The following is a 19672-nucleotide window of genomic DNA, read 5'->3' on the forward strand; positions in this document are numbered from 1 at the left end:
TTTCAGGAGGCAAATACACGCTGCTGTCAGTGATTTTTTTTTTTATAAATCTGGATTCATCTCTTTGAAACCAAACACAAAAATGAAATGCAATAAAGGTTAGAATCAGTCACTTGATTTGTCGGCCCTTGAAGACTTTCTGTCTGAACAAAATGGCCAGCCCATTCCAGCTTTAGAGGGCAGCCTTGATACCTCCTCTGTTTTAGATGTAATTCTTCTTCTACCTCAATATAAGTGCAGCTCAATCCATGGCTGAAATCTGGAAAACTATGGAAACTCAATGCATAACACAGAAATAAAGTAATATACACCTTGCATTACGTTAGTGAGTCTATTTTGCATGAATCTGGTCCAAATTACTTCAATCTGACTTGCAAAAAAGTCAGCATTAGTGTATACCTATAATATAAAAAGAACAATAATAAAAGTATAATCTGTTTACTTCCTTCTTGCAACACCAGTTCAGATCAGTTAAGCTACGATCAGCTAAAACTGGAAAGGCAGCTGCATATAGAAACACACACCCTGTGGCATGCAGTACTTTACCTAGCCTTTCAGGTCAGTCAGCTTCATGTGGGAAATGATGACAATGAGTTTGTAGATGGACATGGTCACATCTTTCTCTTAGTGCTCCCCAGAAAGGCCTGACTGAATTGAGCTGTAATGGTTGTTCCCTAAAGCCGAAGAGGTCAATCTTAAAATCCCTGACTTTGTGTTGCAACATAAACGCATTTACACTAAAGCCAATAAATAATAACGCAACATATAGATGAGGGTAATATTTTATTTACAAAAGTGAAATATCACAATGTTGTAGTGTTGGACCAGAGTTCATCAAAGGGTGATACTGGCCATGTAACCAACCCCACTCCCAGGACTGGTCAACGATGAACTCTTAAACGTTTATTTCTGACGTTTGCATCACTGAGTCTTAAAGTTGCAATTTCAAAGATCGCAGTTTCATTATCAGGTTTGAACCACTCATTTGTATAAGTGACTCATGTTCCATGTTGTCATACCAGACACCCAGTTCATAAAACTGTAAAATGCAAAGACTTCTATATAATCTCATCAGTGGGTCATAGGCTCAATCTCAATTGTTACTCCACTCAGCAACAGATAGTGACTGAAAAGACACTTACTTAAATGAAACTCTTTGAGATTGCCACTTTAATCTTGTTATAACAAATCCCTCTGTACAAATGAGTCCAAACTTAATATGAATATCTTGTGAATTTATGCGTGAAAAAGTATTTTTGAATGAATATATACTGAGTGCTGTACCACCGAGCTGTTTAAGACAAGAGAACCCTCACAAAACACACACACACACAAAAAAAAATCAAAATACAACAAGTAACAAACCACAAACATATTTTAAATCTCTGGGTCATTGTTAAAGCCAGCGAAAGAAAAACAAAATCAAACTGATAATCCACACATCAAAAATATATTACAGCGCTGGTGCTACAGTGTGAGACTACGAATCAAAGAAACAAAATGCAACAAAAATCGAAGAAATCCAAAACAACTTTTGTGTTGTCTGTGGGTGCACGTGTGTGTGTGTGTGTGTGTGTGTGTGTGTGTGTGTGTGTGTGTGTGTGTTTGTATAAACTGTGTATATGCAGGGTTTCGTGAAGTTTTTGTGAAGCCACGTGAATCAAACATCCACACTCCCTAACTACAGTTAGACGTAAACACACGAGGCCGACAGCATCATTCTTTTGGCAATGAAATAAGGTTGATGCCAACCAGAACAGGGTGGAACAGATTTCTGTGTGATTAACTGAAAAGATAACTTTCACTGAGTGAGGACAGCTAAAACCGACAAACCGAGGACTGCTGAGTTGCAGCTTGTGGAATAAAGCACTTGGTATACATGTAAAGTTGGTTCACAGAAAGAATGTCTTTATAAATTTAACAGGGTAAAAGATTCTGTTCATAAATTCAGCCCCTGCCACAGCATTCATAAACAGACTAGACTGCTGCGGTTGGTTCGTTGTTGCTTTAAAATGTTAAGACTGTCTAGTGTCCTTTCTAAATAATGTCAGTATTAAAAACTTTATCAAAATCCACTCTGAAACTGATTTTGTTATGTGATCAGGACACATCTGACATAGTTAAAGCCGCTGTGTGTGAAGTAGCCACATGTATGAAAAACAACATGTCAGTAAGAAATTCTTCGAGGTTTTATCTACAGAGGACATCTGATCAAAGACGTGGACAGGAAACTGAGATAGCAGCATTCCTCTACTGTGTTTCCCTCTGGTGTGAAATGCTGCTTACAGTCATAGTAAACAACTTCAACAAAATAAATACCTGAACTAAAAATGGCATCAAATACAAAATAAAAGCATACACATGTAGTCAGTAGGACCTATGTCCAATACTTGATATTAAAGATCCCATATTGTTTAGTTTTCATGATTCAATCTCTACATACACTCTGCCTCATGATAACACTAATACTCTTCTATATCTTTAGCTACACATTACTTCATGATACTGGATTATGATTGGCTGAATTCAACTGCTAAGTTAAAATTTACTGAGTGGAAGCTCTCTAGTTCAGTTGCAACAGTGTGGCCTGACTAACTGGTGAGATTTAATCAATTATTTAGGGCCAATGAGGAATGAGTAAATTTGTGATCTGCTGGCCTGGGGTTTGTCTGACACTGCCTGTAAAATAAAAGACATATTTTCAAAAAGTCAACAGTTTCAATCACACTAATAAAAAAATTTAAGAAGGTTTTGCATATGCATGTACATGTCCGTGTAAAGGGCCTGGTCCAGAGTCACACACTTGAGTCTTTACATCATTGTTTGGTCCCATTTGAAAAAAACAAAACAAAACAAAAAAAACACAGCAGGAATTCTAGGAACATCCTCAGTGTGACTGGGTTTTCAGGCCAGGGGACGTCTGCGAGTGAGAGGAAAACTGCCTCAGAAATTCATGACAGCTGCAGATTAATCTGTGCTCAAGTCACTAAAGCTGTGGTCGACAGTGTGTGGCAGCGAGAGCAGATGTGAGAAACCAGTTACGTTAGGATGGGGCGTTAAACTGAGTCGAGGCCTGCGGCGGGTGGGCTGTAGTTAGTAACCATTGAGCTGATTACCTTCTGGTACTGATACTGTGGCGGAGCTCCAAGGATGGGACCTGCAGCAGACACACACAAACACACACACACACACACACACACACACACACACACACACACACACATATACATTGTGTACCATCAGAATCCAAAGTACAGAAATGAGAGTAGATCTACAGCAGGACTTGATTCAACCAGTGTGGAAATGTGTCTTTTTTCTCCAAGTAGATCAGAGTGCAGATGCAGGATGCAGTGGGTGGAGACACTGTATCTTCCTCACACGGATTATGAATAATGTCTACCCCATTTATCAACTTCCATTGTATATATGATGTAAGACGTCTCCGTTTGAGCTAAAACATAGCCTGAGAAACACAAAGTTACTGATGCACTGGAATGATCTTGTTCTGTGCCTCAAAATGTCAAACACAAAAGGAGTAGCTTCGTTGTGTGCAACTCATCATTTTGCAGCCCTGTGAAGAGGGACCCTCATGAAAAAACAGTCCATCCTGAAAAAAATAAATTTAAACGGCAGCAAAACAAAATCACGGCCGTAAAAATGCCAATATGCTGTCGAGCACAATGTATGTCTCTCCCTCCGACCGACCAGATGGTAATTAATGAAAAGCGGGCCGGCAATGCACTTAGTGTGTAGCCACAGTGACAGTGGAGAGGATTCAATAGACATAGATCAGTAAAAGGTGCTGATCGCTTGTGCTCCAACTACACTGGACACAAAGGAGCGCTTGTGTCCCGCAGGCACTTCATCTTAGTTCATATCCTGACTCCACTGGGCCAGCCTGGGTTATGGCTCTCCAGGGACCGGAGCAAGATTACTGTGATCGCTCTCACACTCTGAATCCTCCCTCTGGAGTCAACACAGGACACAGCTACACCTCCACGTACTGTACAGTACACACACACACACACACACACACACACACACACACACACACACACACACACACACACACACACACTCACTGGCACATGCTCTTACCTTTGAGAAGGATCAAAGTCAATGGCCGTTTGTCTTCAGTGAGAAAAACAGGAAAACAGGCTGTAGAGAAAACACAAGAACACACCAGAGCTAGTCTGCATGGCTGCTTTTTATTTGTCTGCACCTTGTACATACTATTTTTACTATTTAAACTGTTACCTTATGGTCTCCCATACAGACGTTAGGCCCCAATGTGTCGTAAACAACGCCCCTCTCATCGTCATCTCTCTGTAAAAGAAGAATGAACATCTATATCATTTGGACGAGCAACAAAATAAAAGACAAAGTAGATGCTGAGGCGACATGACAATATGATGACAATGCTAAAAAAAAAAATCTGTTCAAATCGGAGTCATTACACACAAACAGGCATGTTTTCCAATATTTATTTTTTTGTCGCACATTGAAAACAACAGCATGATGCTAATCACAGATACTACACTTCAGCAGTTAGCACAAATTTCATTTTTTACTTAGAGTGAAATGTCTGATATTACATTTTACTTCTTATTTCTAACACTAGGACAACAAGGGGTGCTTCATTTGCACAGGTCATGTACTAACTAAAAATAAACCCTTGGTTATCTTTTAAGATAATTGACAATCTTGTAATAAACTCTACTACTCTACTCTAGAAAGCGCCGCTTGCCACTTAGCCTTATCTGACAACAAATAACCTATTAAGAAGTTGCAATCCTGTATACATGTATATATATATATATATATATATATATATATACACATAAGGGTCAGAGTATACTTTGCAAACAGATAACATGCAGAAAGTTATGACAGTAAACACTGACTGACCCTGTGGATGAATTCTTGGGCAGTGTGCGACATGAGAATACGATCACACCAGGCCGGACAGCGAGTGTTCATGTACTGGGTCGGTTTAGTGTACTCTTCACTGTAGGGGTAGCTGAGGAGGAGGCGAGAGGAAAAGAAAAAGAAGTTGTTAGGAGTTGGGAGGTTTTACACAGCATGTTTCCAGCAAGTAGGTGAGCTAGGAGTCTTACCTGGGTGGAAACTTGATGTCCTCTTCTCTGATAACATCATGAAAGACTGCAACTTCTTTGTCATATTTCAAAAGCTGAGGAACAGAGGCCATTAATGATTAGGGCAAAACAGGAAATCACTAAACACATTAAAAACAATCATGATGTGAGTGAGTACAAGTTTGGCATGGGCGACAGGCCCATTTACTGTCCCTGTTATCTCAGTTTTATTTACTTCCGAGCTTTTGTATTTACAGTACTGTCATTATTAGGACTTTATTTCCGCTTATAAGATCTAATCTAAAAACTGTGAAGATATGCCAGATTGTTGCTAAGCAGCCTGTTGTATTATCAGTTATAGTCACATTGCAGAGTTTCTGTGTAGCTGCTGGGGTTTGTGTGGGTGAAAGGTCTCACTGATGGGACGTTGTCCTCCCTGAAATATGCCTGGTGCAGATAGGCAAACAGCTTCTCCTCAATTTGGAGCAACACCTGCACGACAAGTGAAGACAAGTCAAGTGAAAGCGGCACTTCAAAGTAAAACATTAGCTGATGTTTTAACTGATAGTTTTAACCACCTGGTGGTCATTGTCTTTTTCTTCACAGATGATTTTCTCCACTTCATTGCTGCTGTCCTTCTTCACTGTCTGCACATCTGCTGAGGTGGACAGATGCTGCTCACAGAAACACAAACACACGGAAGGATTTGAAAAATGCCAGGATAATAAACATCCTCATCACATGAGCTTCAGAAGGGAGTAAAGTTGTTACCTGGACCAGACTAAGTGTGTCCAGGCGGAAGTTGAAGTCTCCAAACAGGAAGAAAGGCAGAGGAGTGTAGCGGCTGTCTGATATCCTGGAAGGAAGTCACACAGATGTTTGGCTCTATATTTCTATGAAACTTTACTTTGAGTGTGTACACATTCACATAGATATGATGAAACATCCTGTTCACAGGAGAGGAAAGGCTGTTTGATAGCAGATGATATTAGCTCGGACATTATCGGACCAATTCCATTCACAAAAGCCTTTTAATCAAGTCTTAAATTGTACTTTTGGGTTTAACTCGGTGGATATTTTCTGTCTCTTTGAGCGTTTTACAGTCAGATGCTTTTGCGTGGTTGTGTGCGGCTGCAAATCTGACCTGTTGATGACGTATCTGAGAGCGTTTTTGCGGTTAGCTGAGTAAATGGAAGGACTGGATTCGCAGGCAGTGAGGTTGGAGGCATCATGGAACAGGTGGACATTGACCAGGTCCAGACCTCTGTGAAGAACACACACACACAACACAGGCAAAATACAGTGATATGTGATAGCTGGAGGAAGTGAATCACAGCCTGACATCTGATAGGTGAGTATGTGTGTGTGTGTGTGTGTGTGTGTTTGTGTGTGTGTGTGTGTGTGTGAGTGTGTACGCATGCGTGTGCATGTGTGGTTAACACAGGTGTCACTTATGAGAAGCGTTCTTATCAGTGAGTGCTCTCGTGTTAATGCTGAGTCCACAAACAAGCACATTTGTCTTTTGTGCCAAGCGCTACTGCTTTTCTTTGGCTGTCACTGGAAAACAATTAATGTGCTTCCAACATGTGAGCGCTGTTGACTCACATCATGATGTTGTGGCACACAGATTGTGGGCTCCTTTTGTTATGACCCTCAGGTAACAACACGGCAGAGCAAATAGTAACTACAGTTCTCTGAAAACACAGACTGTAGCAGCAGCACTGTGTGTTTTACTCACTTTCATTTCCGGGCTGTATTTAGTTCAGTGTCAGTGGATTCGAAATATACATTATAAAGATACATTCAGTGCTAATTAAATGAAAACGTGGATCAGCACAACAAGGGCTGGATATCGTACCTCACTATTTTTTGGTACCAATTGTCAAGTATCAAAGGTGGGTATCAAATGTCTGGTCAGATATTTACTGATTACATTTTATATTTTATAGGTAAAGTTCTTCTACAGATGCATTTCTTTAGTGAACATTTAATATTTGAACTTAGGCTGCATTCACTGATATATGTGGCTCCCTGGGTTCAGCAGAAACAAGTTGCAAAAGCAACACTGACATATCATCACATTATAATGTTGATACAGTGAACTTGTGCCTACACATCCAGCATGTATGAAGCAACATTATCTTTCATTTGGAATCAGATCCAAATGAAAGATAATGACTGGCTACTTTGCTTTAGCTCTGTTTTGGTTTACAATCTCACCTGAAGCAAAAATACCTGAGTGAGTTTTGCTTTTAACAGAACTCCAGGTAAATTTTGTTTTGACACATAGTTAGAAAGCAAAACTCACCCAGTCCTCCCCCGAGATGAAAGAGATAGAAAGCAAAAGCTCTCAAATTTTGTTTTGACGGATAATTGGTGCTTAATTCTTTCCTTCTTTGAGAACTTATTTCTGAGAATGCTGATGTTGTTGATCAAGGATCCAACACAGATGAAAGCACTGGCTTTCAAATTTGCTAACACACAATCTGTCTGGTCACAACAGTGCCACATTTGTTCTAAAAGTGAGTTGAGTCCCACCCTGACTGGTTTATCAAGGTGAGGTCAGTGCACAGTACATACTGATTGTGTATGATCCAGCGGGTCCTCATGAAGCCCTTTCTGGACCATTTGAACTGCAACAGAGACAAATTAGAGTGAGTCAGTAAACAGCAGCGAGTCGTGTCTTTGAAAGGCCAAACTGATAATTATTGATTCTCCCACATAATTTGTCTCATCTCCCTGTCAGAGCGGGCAGACAGCGCCTGCAGCCCCAGTAGACTCATTTGTCCCAACATCTCCCTTTGGCCCATACGTACCCCTCCCCACACCTGCAAACACACACACATACACACACAAATGCAGACATACACAGATGCACACTCATGCATACATACTCACATCAGGCCAGAAATTCTTTGGGAATTTTTCTTTCTCCACTGTGGTGACCCCGGCCAGAGAGCCCACGTACTTGTTCTGCCCCGACACCGCTTTAAAATCCTTAACTGAGAGAGGGAGGCAGAGGGAGGGAGGGGGAGAGGGGTGTGACATGTAAAAGAGTGAGAAAACATGCAAACAGCAATCAATAAACTGGTGTTAACCTCATCAGAGCGGCATACGTGATGAGAGAATCTATAAGCGAGCCATTAGACTGCGTTTGGTGAACAACAATCGGTTTGGTCCACACAGCGAGTGGCAGCTCCAGGATGTTTATGGTTCTTCCATAAGCTTTTCTGAGGAGCTTTTTCACGCCTAACGTGACTGGACTATGCAGCAGGAAAATAACAGCTCCACTTTAAATTCAGGTTCTTTGCAAATATCTGGCCAGGTGGGGTGGCCATCAAACTGCCATTATACACAGAGAAATGATTTTGCTATTCTTGATATTAAAAAAAGTGACAAGAATCTTGCCAATCATGCGCAACATTGCTCTAACTCCACTGTAGATATCGATGAGCCATTACCAAAAAAGTACAGGATGCAAGGGGAGTGGTTTACTTTGAGCGCTTAAATAGTCTGTTTCAGGAGTGCGTAGATTACTCCTTCCTTTGTTCATTAAGGTGAAAAAAAAAGCATCATAAAGTTCACGAATAACAAAACAATTAAAATCAATATGAATGTCACATGTAAGAAGCAAAGTTTTTACCATTAAAGTCATATTGGTAGATGTTTTTCAGTGTCTTGTGGATGAAGTACATGCTCCCCAGAGCCTGTGGAGAGACAAGAAATAAACAACATGAATCTTACAGTATCTGATAAACGCACCTGGGGACAACACACGTGACAGTATGCAAGATCAGTTTCAGTTGAAAGACTTTCAAAGCAAAACATCAAAAAAAGTGCAAGAAAAATCATACTAAAACAGAACACCCCTTTACTTTCAGACACCTGCTGCAAAGAACATTAGAAAATGACCAAAAGCAAAAAAACCGGACATGTTTAGTCGAGCAAAAAGACAAACACAACTTCATAAGTTTCATCTGAAATGCATCAGAATTTAATTTCAAAGCAGTAAAGCTATGGAACGCCTGAACACATGCCTTTCATATTTCCATGTTTCAACTTTAAGCTTCATAAAAGTATTAAATATTTAAGGCTTTTAAAATAAACAATAGAGTCCTTCTGAGCCATCCCCAGTGGTTTCACAGCATTGATCCACATGCAACCCAAACAACCAAATGTGATGTCAAAAACGGGAGAGACGAAGGATTGAATTGTTCATTTCCCCCGTCATGTGAGCTGAAATGTGAGCCTTGTATTGAACGACACAGAACGACACAGTGCATTGTTACTCTCCCAAAGACACATGAAACTTTAAAGAATTTAGACGTACAAAATGAACACATAACTGCTCAACACATCCACGCACTGCCCCTCAGCACACACACTTCAGCACCCAATCATCCCTGACATGGGGCTGACAATTTTTAATGTACTAACTGCCTGCTCCACTGATCTGATTAATCATGCCCTGTGAGATCAATAAAGACAGAAAATTAAAACAATTTAAAAGGTATTAAGCAGTAGGCCTGCTGTCTGCCAATGCTGCCGCTGTGACTGGGGGAGCCGAAGAAAAATAAGCCGGCGCTCAGAGGGCTCGGGGCGTGACGGACCACTGGGCAATCCACCCCCTCCTCATCCAGCCAGAGCATGAGAGATCTCTCCCTGAAGAGATCATTTATCTTCAGTGCCAAAGTCATCCTCATTTAATAAAATGGAAGAGTCTCCATTGTCGGCTCCAGTGAGCGGCAATTAGTGACCAACTTTTCCAAACTAAGGGAGCGAGGTTAAGGCAAGGCCAGAGATTCATTCAAACTAGCCTGAAAGGGTTTAATGACAAAAAAAACAAAATGCTCACAGAAGAATGTTTCTGAGGAGCAAGTTTGGAAAAAACTACATTGTTATTTCAGCTTTTTAATAATGCAAGATTATCATTGTTGTAGGAAATTCAAGGACTATTCTCTAGTAATTAGCTAAAATAAAATAATCTAAATTCGGCCTAGTTTGTGTTGGATCAGTTACAATGTTGTGTTTAAACCGAAGAGAAAATACACATGCACACACTCAAACACAGATACACATTCTCGTCCACATACTCTGCCAAACACCTATCTTCATCAATCAAGTTTGTGCACAGTTTAATAAAAAAATATTGACTTACAAGTGATTTTTTATCAAAACACCATTTGTACTGGGAATGCTTGCAAGTCTGCCCCCTCTGCTCCTGCAGCTCTTCTGAAAGCCCCCCCCCCCCCCCCCCCCCCCCCCCCCACCCCTCGGCCCCCTTCCTCCCAAAATCTCTCTCTTGCCACGTTGTGTATAACTGATGTATCGCACCAAAGGGAAACAAAAGTTGAAAATCAAATTTGCCACAGTGAGCGAGGCGAGACGAAATGGAGAAATCGAGGCATAGAAAGTGGTGGGGGGGGTGGGGGGCAACCCTCTCAGGGCAAAGAGTGGAGGGTGCAAACACTCCAGCGCAGGGGAAACTTAACTCCCAGCTGTCTTCCAACCCTCACACTTTATTTATTGTGCAGAAATAGGCTGGGATCAATAGTTTTAATCTCGAGTTAAATGTATTGACTTTGCCCCCCCCACCCCCCACCCCACACCTGGCCATTGACTTTCTCGTGTTTACTTCACGCACCTTCAGTCTACAGATGCAGCCATTGACCCCTACTGTCAGGCAGCCAGTGTGAGGGTATCACCTGGGAGGAGTAAGGGTTAATAGCTTAAGGGATACTCAGCCACTTTTCTCAACCGGGGGAGGTGTTACTCCCACCCAGGGCAGAATTTCAGACGAACTAATACTGACAAACCCGTCATGAGCAACTACAAACACAATTCAGTTCCGAGAAAGAGGCTGAAAACTTGCTTGTGCTGTGTGAGGTCACTGAAAGAGAAGTTGGAAGCCAGAAATGGCTTTCACGACAGGTGTGGTGATTGAGGCTGAGCCCATGACCCGAGCAATGTCCCGGCAGCTCCATAATGGCACTTTAGTAGCATGAAGAGCACCAGCTCAGTCTTCAGCTACAGAGACAGACTCAGGGTTCAACAATAGATGACGATAAGAGATGTAGGTAGCGACACGAGTGCTTAACAAACTTGTCTTTAAGAATATCTCCTCTGTCTGTGCCCATATTGTGTAACTACTACCATTGTTGTACACTATATCTTTGAGATCTATGTCACTTATATAAGGCTGTGATTTTACACGTGTCTGAGCTTGTGCAGTGGGCCTTAATGTATGAAACCCAACCCGTTAGCGCAAACACACAACACATCAGATTACAATAGGGAAGACAGATCTGCACACCTATTAGAGGTGTGAAATTAGATCTGTAATTCTCTTATTTCTAATTTCCTGGTCTTCATCAGGAATTTCGTTTGACCAAAACATCCCACAATGAGCATTGCACTTATTCAAATCTGACTTTTACAGTCAGATTTGTGGTGAGATTTACTTTGTTTTATTAGCACACTGAATTTACTCCAGTCTCCATGATTTTTGACTTGATTAAAAAAAAAAAAATTCAGTTCATATCAGGGAGTTGTTTTTTCCCAGTGAATCCATACCTTCAGATTGATTAAATACACACATATAAACAAGGCCAATAGTTTAATGACATATGCGTGCTTAACTGTGCATAACTTGACTTCATTTTCATTTAACATTCTTTAAGATAACCTGTTTCACAATCTAAAACTTGTGTTATGTTGTAGTCTATGACAAAAGAAATGACTTTTTCTGGTGCTCCACTGGGGTTTACATCCAGCTCCAGTACACAGCACAACACCTGCAGCCACCACTGAGCACTAACATGGAGGAGGACCCCATCTAGTGGAAGCAGGTATGAACTACTCGGACTGAGAAAACAAAGTGTGTGTTTCTTACGGTGAAGACGTCCTCTGCTTGGAACTGGTTGTCCACATAGATGCAGACCCTGTCATAGTCTTTCATTTCTTCATTGGACTCGATGCTCCTGGAAACAACAGGCCACAACAGATCGATCATTAGGCAACGGAGCAAAAAAAAAAAAAAGCTTGTTCCTTTGGATGTAAAATTGAAGAGATTAGACAATTAACTGATTAGTCTGTCGCCAGAAAATTAATCTGCAATGATTTTGATAATTATTTCATAATTCTTAATTCAAATGTATAGCATTATTGCTTTAAATTGTTTAAAGCTTCGCTGGTTCTAAATTCTCAAATATGTCAGCTTGGGCTTTAGGGAATTGTGATGGGATTTTTCAGTTTTCTGACATACTTTAGTATACTTTCATAATTATATTATTATATATTATATAATATTTATTGATAAAAATGCTTTTGGATCCAAGAAATTTATAAAGAAAGAGACAGGACTCTCCTGATTAACAGTGGTAATAAAATCAAATACACGGTGAAGGGAGAATATGACTTTCCAGGCGAACATGGATTGTGATCAACACATTAATCCTACCGGAAGAAGTTGTCTGCATGGCCCATGTTAACCATGTAGTCCTTCCCGCCCACCTCCTGGAAGTGCAGGGCGATGAACTGTGGCTTGTAGCTGTGGATAGTCTGTAACAAAGCACAGCAAACAGGTCTTACATTACGGTGTAACAAGGAGTGAAGAGGGTCGACACTGTGTGTTACAGGATGAAGTTAACGATCCATTAGAGGTCATGTGGAGCTTTACTGTTACTGTTAGTCTCTGCACTGAGCCTGATGTGGCTGTGTTATCAGTTATCAGCACAATATCTGTTTTCTAGAGAACAAGGAGCAGTGCATGTTGGGATGTCACCAGTGTGATGATGCCAGAAGCCTATCAAAGTGGGCTAGAACCAACTATGTAACACAATTTTTATTTGGCTGAACTGCACCAGACTGTCAACAAAATGCAAGAGAAAATTATGAAACTGTCAGGAATGATAGGAAATGGCAAATGTGAACTGTGAATTATTAATGCAGGACCCAGGAGGCCCAGACTTACCTTATACAATTCTTGTAGCCACTCACTTTGAATTTCACCCAACTATAAAATGACAAAGAGAAAAATCATCAAAGGCGTGCAATGGAGGAAACTGTACAAGATCAAATATTAAGCCTGCATTCATTTAATTTTGGCCACCTGGGGGCAGTGAAGCAACCTGTAAGCATAACATTAACATACAGTATCATTTCCTTATAAAAATGTTATGGCAAACATGTTAGCAAAGAGTTGCCTATTAGCATATCCAGCACATATGACGCAAGATTCGACCTGAAGTCCAATATTCTCTCATTTAGCTCTTTTGTTCTCTGTTATCAACTCTTGATGTGCAGCTCTTTGGCTGTGGATGATCGACCATGCTCAACAGCTGTAGTGACTTGTGGAGCCCCGAAACTGATCAAATGCAGTAAACAGTTATCAGACAAGTCTAAAATATAACTGAATATATCAATAACAACACTATTGGTTAAATAATTAAAATGATTCAACTTTAAAGGTTAAAGAAAGTGACCCCAACTTTATTACCCCAGCCTTTTTTAGCATTCCCCAACTATGTTAGCATAGGTGCTAGGGTTTTTTCAGCAGCTGCTGCATAATTACACAATTATTAAATAAATAGGGAAACAAAGTTTGCTGACAAAACCAAACCCCCCACCCACCCTCCCAAAAAATGTTGTTTTTTTTCTTGCAAAGACCACTTGTCAAATTTAAGAGCCCATTACTTGAACACAAAAAGTACACTAGGTTTTTAATTATTACTCTCTCTATTTATTTAATAATTATGTAATTATGACAGTCATCACAATGTTGACACTGAACAAATACTGAAGGTCATGGTTCAAAAACATCTATAAACGTCTATAAACTTAAATTACTAATATGATATGAAAGAAAGTGATATGACTGGAAAGAAGACGTCTCACTCTGTTTCTATGAACTAAATGAACACATTTGTGCTTTTACAGCGGTGTTGTAGAGTGGAGCTTCCCTTTATCTTTGACAAGTGCCAATTGCATGTAGAGAGCACACAGGCCGACAACTGCCAAGTTTAATTTGAGCCTGACATCAAGTTACTGAAGGAATTAACATTAATAAGTGACAGCTGAAAAAGTAAAACATTTTCAGTTCATTATGAATCTATGGCGGGACTAATTAGACTGTGACAGAGGACATTAGTTGAGTAGATGATCCTTAAATATGGCCCAAAACACATTTGCATTCACACTGATAAAAGAATGTGGTCTGAGTGATCAGATCTCAGATGCATCCTCAAAGCGTCTTGGGCAGGTTCACATCTGAACTTGAATCTGAAGAGCTGTCCACTTGTGATTGGTTCACTCGAGACGGATGTTAATACCAGGTCTGAACAGGGCCTAAGAGATAAGGTTATATCATCGGTCGAATACTGTATATGTGAATGCAGAGAGTAAGGAGAGAAAGCAAACAGATGAAGGTCTGAAACCGGCTGACACAAGGCAGGATGCAAATAGCCTACGACGCGGTCCAGCCATTTACTAGGTTTTGACCTAGTCCTGCTTTTTGGTGGCAAACATTTAATCATTAATCTCCACCCAACATTTCCCTTTTTACATATCAGTGGAGCAATTTCAGCTGGCAACCTAGCTGCAGGTCATTTCTGTCATAAAATGGCACCAGCCATTGCAATGCTGATTATCCATATACCGTGCTGCATAGACCTACTTTTGTAGCATCACTGTATATACTGTATGAATCATTTTGGCTGGCAAGCTAGCCAAAGTTAAATAGCTAATGCTCAGACACTTCTATCTTCTAACAGTGTCTCCATCTTTTAGAGTCAATCATACTAGTAAGCTCCGCAACCATAAAAACAAACTAAACGGAAACTTGCTCTGTAAATCTGAAGGGAACTTTTTCATAAGCAGCCAGGTGATAATTATCCGTGGCTTTGTCAACACAAGCGACATTCACATTTCGCATTGTTAATACAAAACTGTAGATCAGCTTTAATTATGAAGTCCAACTCCAACTGCACAAACAGGATACAGAAAAGGAATGTGTTTATCAACTAAAAAGATTAATCACAATTTATGGGTTTAAAATGACATTGCTAGCTTACAGGAAAAAACAGGTCAAATAGAAGTCAAGAAGTCATGAATCACTGACATGAAATACTCTGTGCTAATATTAACTCTGAGCAGGTTAAAACAAACAATAAGGGTTCTCTGGAAATATTATCCTGTGTGTTCCATCGGTTGTGTGTTCCAGGATGTAGTCTCATTCAAGTTTAGCTGCACCTGTCATAATCTGGCCACCGTCCACACTTCATCCCTGAAAGGTGCGTTTAATATTGCATGGCCACTTGACAGTTGAGTATAGGCTACTGTAAAACATGTATGAGTAAAGCAGGCAGATAAACTTAACACACAGCAAAGTGTCAAACATTAGCAGATCCTTCCCTGTTTGGAGCAACAGGTAGACTTCAATTTACACTGTAGATGTCGACGCTGCACTGGACAAAATTTGCATAGAAGAATAGACCGATTTTGTCTGTTTAAGCGGGGTTTCAAGTAGAGTTGTTCCAATACAGATACTACTATCGGAAATGCCTCTGATACTGCTAAAATACATGATCGAGTACTGGTGAGTACACAAGTCTATGCACCGATCCAAAACCACATAATTTATTTATAAACTTTATAGTTTCACACCAAGATAAAACTGCAGTTTTCCCAGGAAATACTACGAATATACAGCTGTGAAAATGTTTTATGCCTCTGTGCCAGCCACAGCCAGGGCCGGAGGCATTATGTTTTCAGGATGACCGTCTGACCGTTCCATTCTTGTGACTCGAGCATGAACTGATTAGTCTTTGGTGGTAGGTCACTGTGACTTTTTTTAGCCTCTTGAATGTGATATCTCAAAACCACCATGAGGGAATTTCTTCAGATTCAGACAAACATTCACTTGGACTCAAGTCAACTAAACTGATTAGATTTTTGTGTGCCAACATCAAAGTTCAGCGTCACGGTGACCTCACGTTCTTGTCAATGCGATGATATATCAGGAACAACATTCTATATCCAGCCGGTCAGAGGACAGCTTCACTGTGACATGATAATGTTCTGCAAAAACACTTGGCCAACATTCAATGCTGTAACTCAGGAAGGGGAGATTGTGACCGAATTTCCTGTAACTTGGCTGGTTGGCAGAGGCATACAACAGCAAGGCAGTAATTTTACATTTTTTAACACAATGGTATTGGATCAATACTCAGTATCGGCCAATACACAAGTTCAGATCACTATAGGGAAGGAAAAATGATCTTGAGATTCAGTTTATCAGTTACCTCCTCATACAATATTGCCTTGTTATCGTAGCTTCAGATATTATTATCTTCAGTGGTAATATGAGGAATTGGTAAATTTATTGAACTATGACAAAAAAAACAACCTTGACAGGTCTCCATGGTGGGTGTGATAAATATGACTGTAAAATAAAAGGTTTTGTTCCGACGGTAATATAGCTTATTGCATTTCTGACTCTCGTCCCAGAGAATCCTCCCTCAGTCTAAAACTGGATTCTCTGGCCTTTTAAAGGCAATAAGCAGCACATCAATAAACAACTGCCCCGTAAACTAAACTCTGGCATTTGCACATCGTTGCTCACACACCAGCGCCAAAATTTGGCCGTAGTGTAGTTACAGGGTCACGCACAATCTTCTGCGAAGCCAGCTGCATTCATGCCACCCGAGAAATGGCTTTGCATAGTGTATTTGCATGGCAGTGCAGCATGTGTGACTGCAGCTCAGCCATTGTGACGTGAAGGACTCCTCTCACATGATTTTGGCAACTAACACAGCCTGTAAGCGCTCATGAACACAAACACAGGGCAATACCAATGAATCTGTCCACAACCCTGATTCATTTATATGTAACTGTAACATGTTTTAAAGATAAAGTTCATACAGTAATTATAGTCACAGTGCAACTCTGCTTGCTTATTACAACTCAGAGAAATACAGTACATTAAAAATGAGATTGGGGAAATCCTAAAACACATAAAGAATTCAACACTCGCAATCCAACAACAAACACATCTTCCCATGTGTGGAAAAAAAATGAGCCCTGTGCCACGCAACAAGACCAGGCACGTTGATCAAGAGATGTCCTAAGCGGGCTTACACAGCAGCACTGTTCCAATGAAATTGATAGCCAAAATGATTAAGCATGATGATTAAGTAAAGGCTTTGTTGGTCCAAGCTGTCCAATAGTTCTTGGGGAAATTAGCTGAAATGAGTCCTTGGCAATATTGTGTTCCCATAACTAAGACTCTTGCAGATGATCAATTGTCTAACACTATGTAAATAAATAAATAAAGGGAACGATTGTGTAATAAAAATATCTACCCATTGCAACTGAGTCTACAAATAGTCATTATACAAGCTACAAGAAACAATAGATGCAATCTCCAAGGTACTGCTACGGTGACCATGGAAATGTGGCACAGAGCAGCCGTTAAGAGTTGACAGTCTCACTGCTCTGACGGGACACTCGGCTACTCCAATACTGTAAAGCTATAGGATTTATCCTGTGATGTGCTTAAGGTCTTGCTCTTATCCCAAAGACTGAGTGAACGTTTAGGAGTGTTTGTTTATAGAAATAGAGGGGCCAAAGTAAGTAGAAAAAGCTCAAGTCCCCTGGGAAAGATATTCATCTGTTTACATATCTCCCACAATGGGATCTAACATGTTTTCATTGCAGCCAGATCGGGCAACCGGAAACATGGTCCTGAGCCAAATTTCCATGAGTTTAAGAGCCTTCCTCCCTCCTTTCGTCTAAAAGTTTTTTTCAACCCAGCCTAGGCCCAAACTGAAAACCCTTGGATATTTAGCCCAGTGTTTAGACTACAGTCAGATCTCTTTAATCCCTAATAAAAAGTGCTCTTATTGTGTTTCCTTAAAGATACAAACATCCAATACAAGGCAATAAACTACAACTTAAATAAAATAATGTAAATATAGTGATACCACTGAAGCTGTAAATGCTGTATGATAAGAATACTGTAAACTGACTGTTGAATGACACAGATCCTTCCTGTACAAACATTCAAGCCGGTGATTTTTAACAGGGATCGACTGCACACAGTTAGGGGGGATATAAGAAATGAGAACAAATTTATCAAGAAGTAGCCTAAACATGGGAGTCAAGACATCCGGTCTTGGTCTACATGTGACATGTGAGGACGGTCAGATTCTGTGACTGTTATTTAAATCTTTCAAAACCTTTATTTAACCAGGAAGCCTCATAAAGGCTAAAATGTTCTGCCCGTGACAGGTAGCACCAACAGACAAACACTTTTCCTCATAATTTAAGTAATTCTTAAAGAGTATTTTATTTAATCTAACTATAATAGCGTTGAAAATGAAATATTTAATTTAACACTTTACATATATGTTTAGGTTTTGACACCTGTCAATATGTGGTGAACAATTTTCAGTATCACAGTATCTGACAGGTCAGTCTACTCTGACTGTGAGTAGGTCACGTGAGGCGTGAAACTTACTTTGGCTCGTGGCTTTTTTAAAAAAAATAAATAAACGACAGCGGATGAATACTATTGAGCACATGCTATTGACAGCTGACAAAGAAACACGACTGAGTAAGTCGACTGCGTGCTATTAGATACATAATAGCCTACAAATGATTATTATAATGAGAGTAAAAGGCCGTTAAGCGCGTGAAGACTTGAAAAGACTTTACTACATCCTTGTATCTTGTTGATGTAAACTAGCAATGGAGCCCATTCAAGGTAAAAACCTAGCCTACCTCTTGTTCCCTCGTATTTATCTGTCAGCCTATCAGCATGAAGTACAATCGTCTGGCAGCGCTACCGCCTGGTGTAGTTTTAATTTCACTCTTACCAGCCTACTTACATTGTCAAAGAGTGACCCGACATTTGCGGTGACAAGCAGCACATCAGTGAATGTTTCCATGTTCACGATCCGCGTTCACAAACAGTCCGAGGAAACTCCGCAGCGTCGCCAAATGACGCGTGCCCAGGGCCTGAGACAGCTTCTCTCCAGGAGCTTACAGAGGCTTTACTGTGAGAGCCCGAATCGCGTCTACAACCGCTTAAAATTACACCAGCATCTCACTGATGACACCGTGTCGCTCCTGCTCCAACTTGTCTGCTGATGGCGGGCTGTCGTAGTATCAGGTTGTCATCATACACCGGAGCGGCGCTCATATCCATCGTCGGGCCGAGGAGGAGCAGATAAGTTGTTTTTACAGCCTGCGTGCGCGGATTTCCGCCTCCCCTCGGTTAATTGGACTAGTGGCTTCTTAGCAGACTTAAACCCGGCTGGACGTTGCATCTGCTGTTGCTTTGACAAACCGCTCTGATAACCGGACCAGGCACTTACATACAGGCGGTGCTGTGTTGTGTTGTGTTGTGCCCTGCGCTGCTCCGCCCATTGGCTGTGAGCAGTCAATTACTGTCTTCCTTATGTTCTGTCAAGTTTATCACCGCTGAGCAAACGTGGCCATCAAACTCTTCAAAGTGCTCCGAGGAAGATCCTATAATGTTAGAGAGTCACACAGTCTTGAGTATGTGGCTTCTATTG

At 40.7% G+C, this 19672-nt stretch overlaps 1 protein-coding gene across 1 annotated transcript; it reads right to left on the minus strand.

Moving 5' to 3' along the window:
• Positions 1-777: 777 nt before the first annotated feature.
• LOC111231553 (type I inositol 1,4,5-trisphosphate 5-phosphatase-like) lies at positions 778-19472 on the minus strand. The gene is made up of 16 exons (XM_022758698.1): positions 18983-19472; positions 13069-13110; positions 12556-12656; positions 11989-12076; positions 8740-8803; positions 7995-8098; positions 7677-7729; positions 6241-6360; positions 5868-5952; positions 5675-5770; positions 5514-5588; positions 5118-5191; positions 4909-5020; positions 4258-4326; positions 4099-4158; positions 778-3157 (listed from the first exon to the last, which is right to left on the minus strand). The coding sequence occupies exons 1-15, from the start codon at positions 19040-19042 to the stop codon at positions 4117-4119; spliced, it is 1185 nt and encodes a 394-aa protein (XP_022614419.1). The 5' UTR covers positions 19043-19472; the 3' UTR covers positions 778-3157; positions 4099-4116.
• Between the last annotated feature and the right edge of the window lie 200 nt (positions 19473-19672).

Source organism: Seriola dumerili, unplaced genomic scaffold (assembly GCF_002260705.1).
Source record: "Seriola dumerili isolate Sdu_G_001 unplaced genomic scaffold, Sdu_1.0 BDQW01000017.1, whole genome shotgun sequence".
Lineage (NCBI taxonomy): Eukaryota > Metazoa > Chordata > Actinopteri > Carangiformes > Carangidae > Seriola > Seriola dumerili.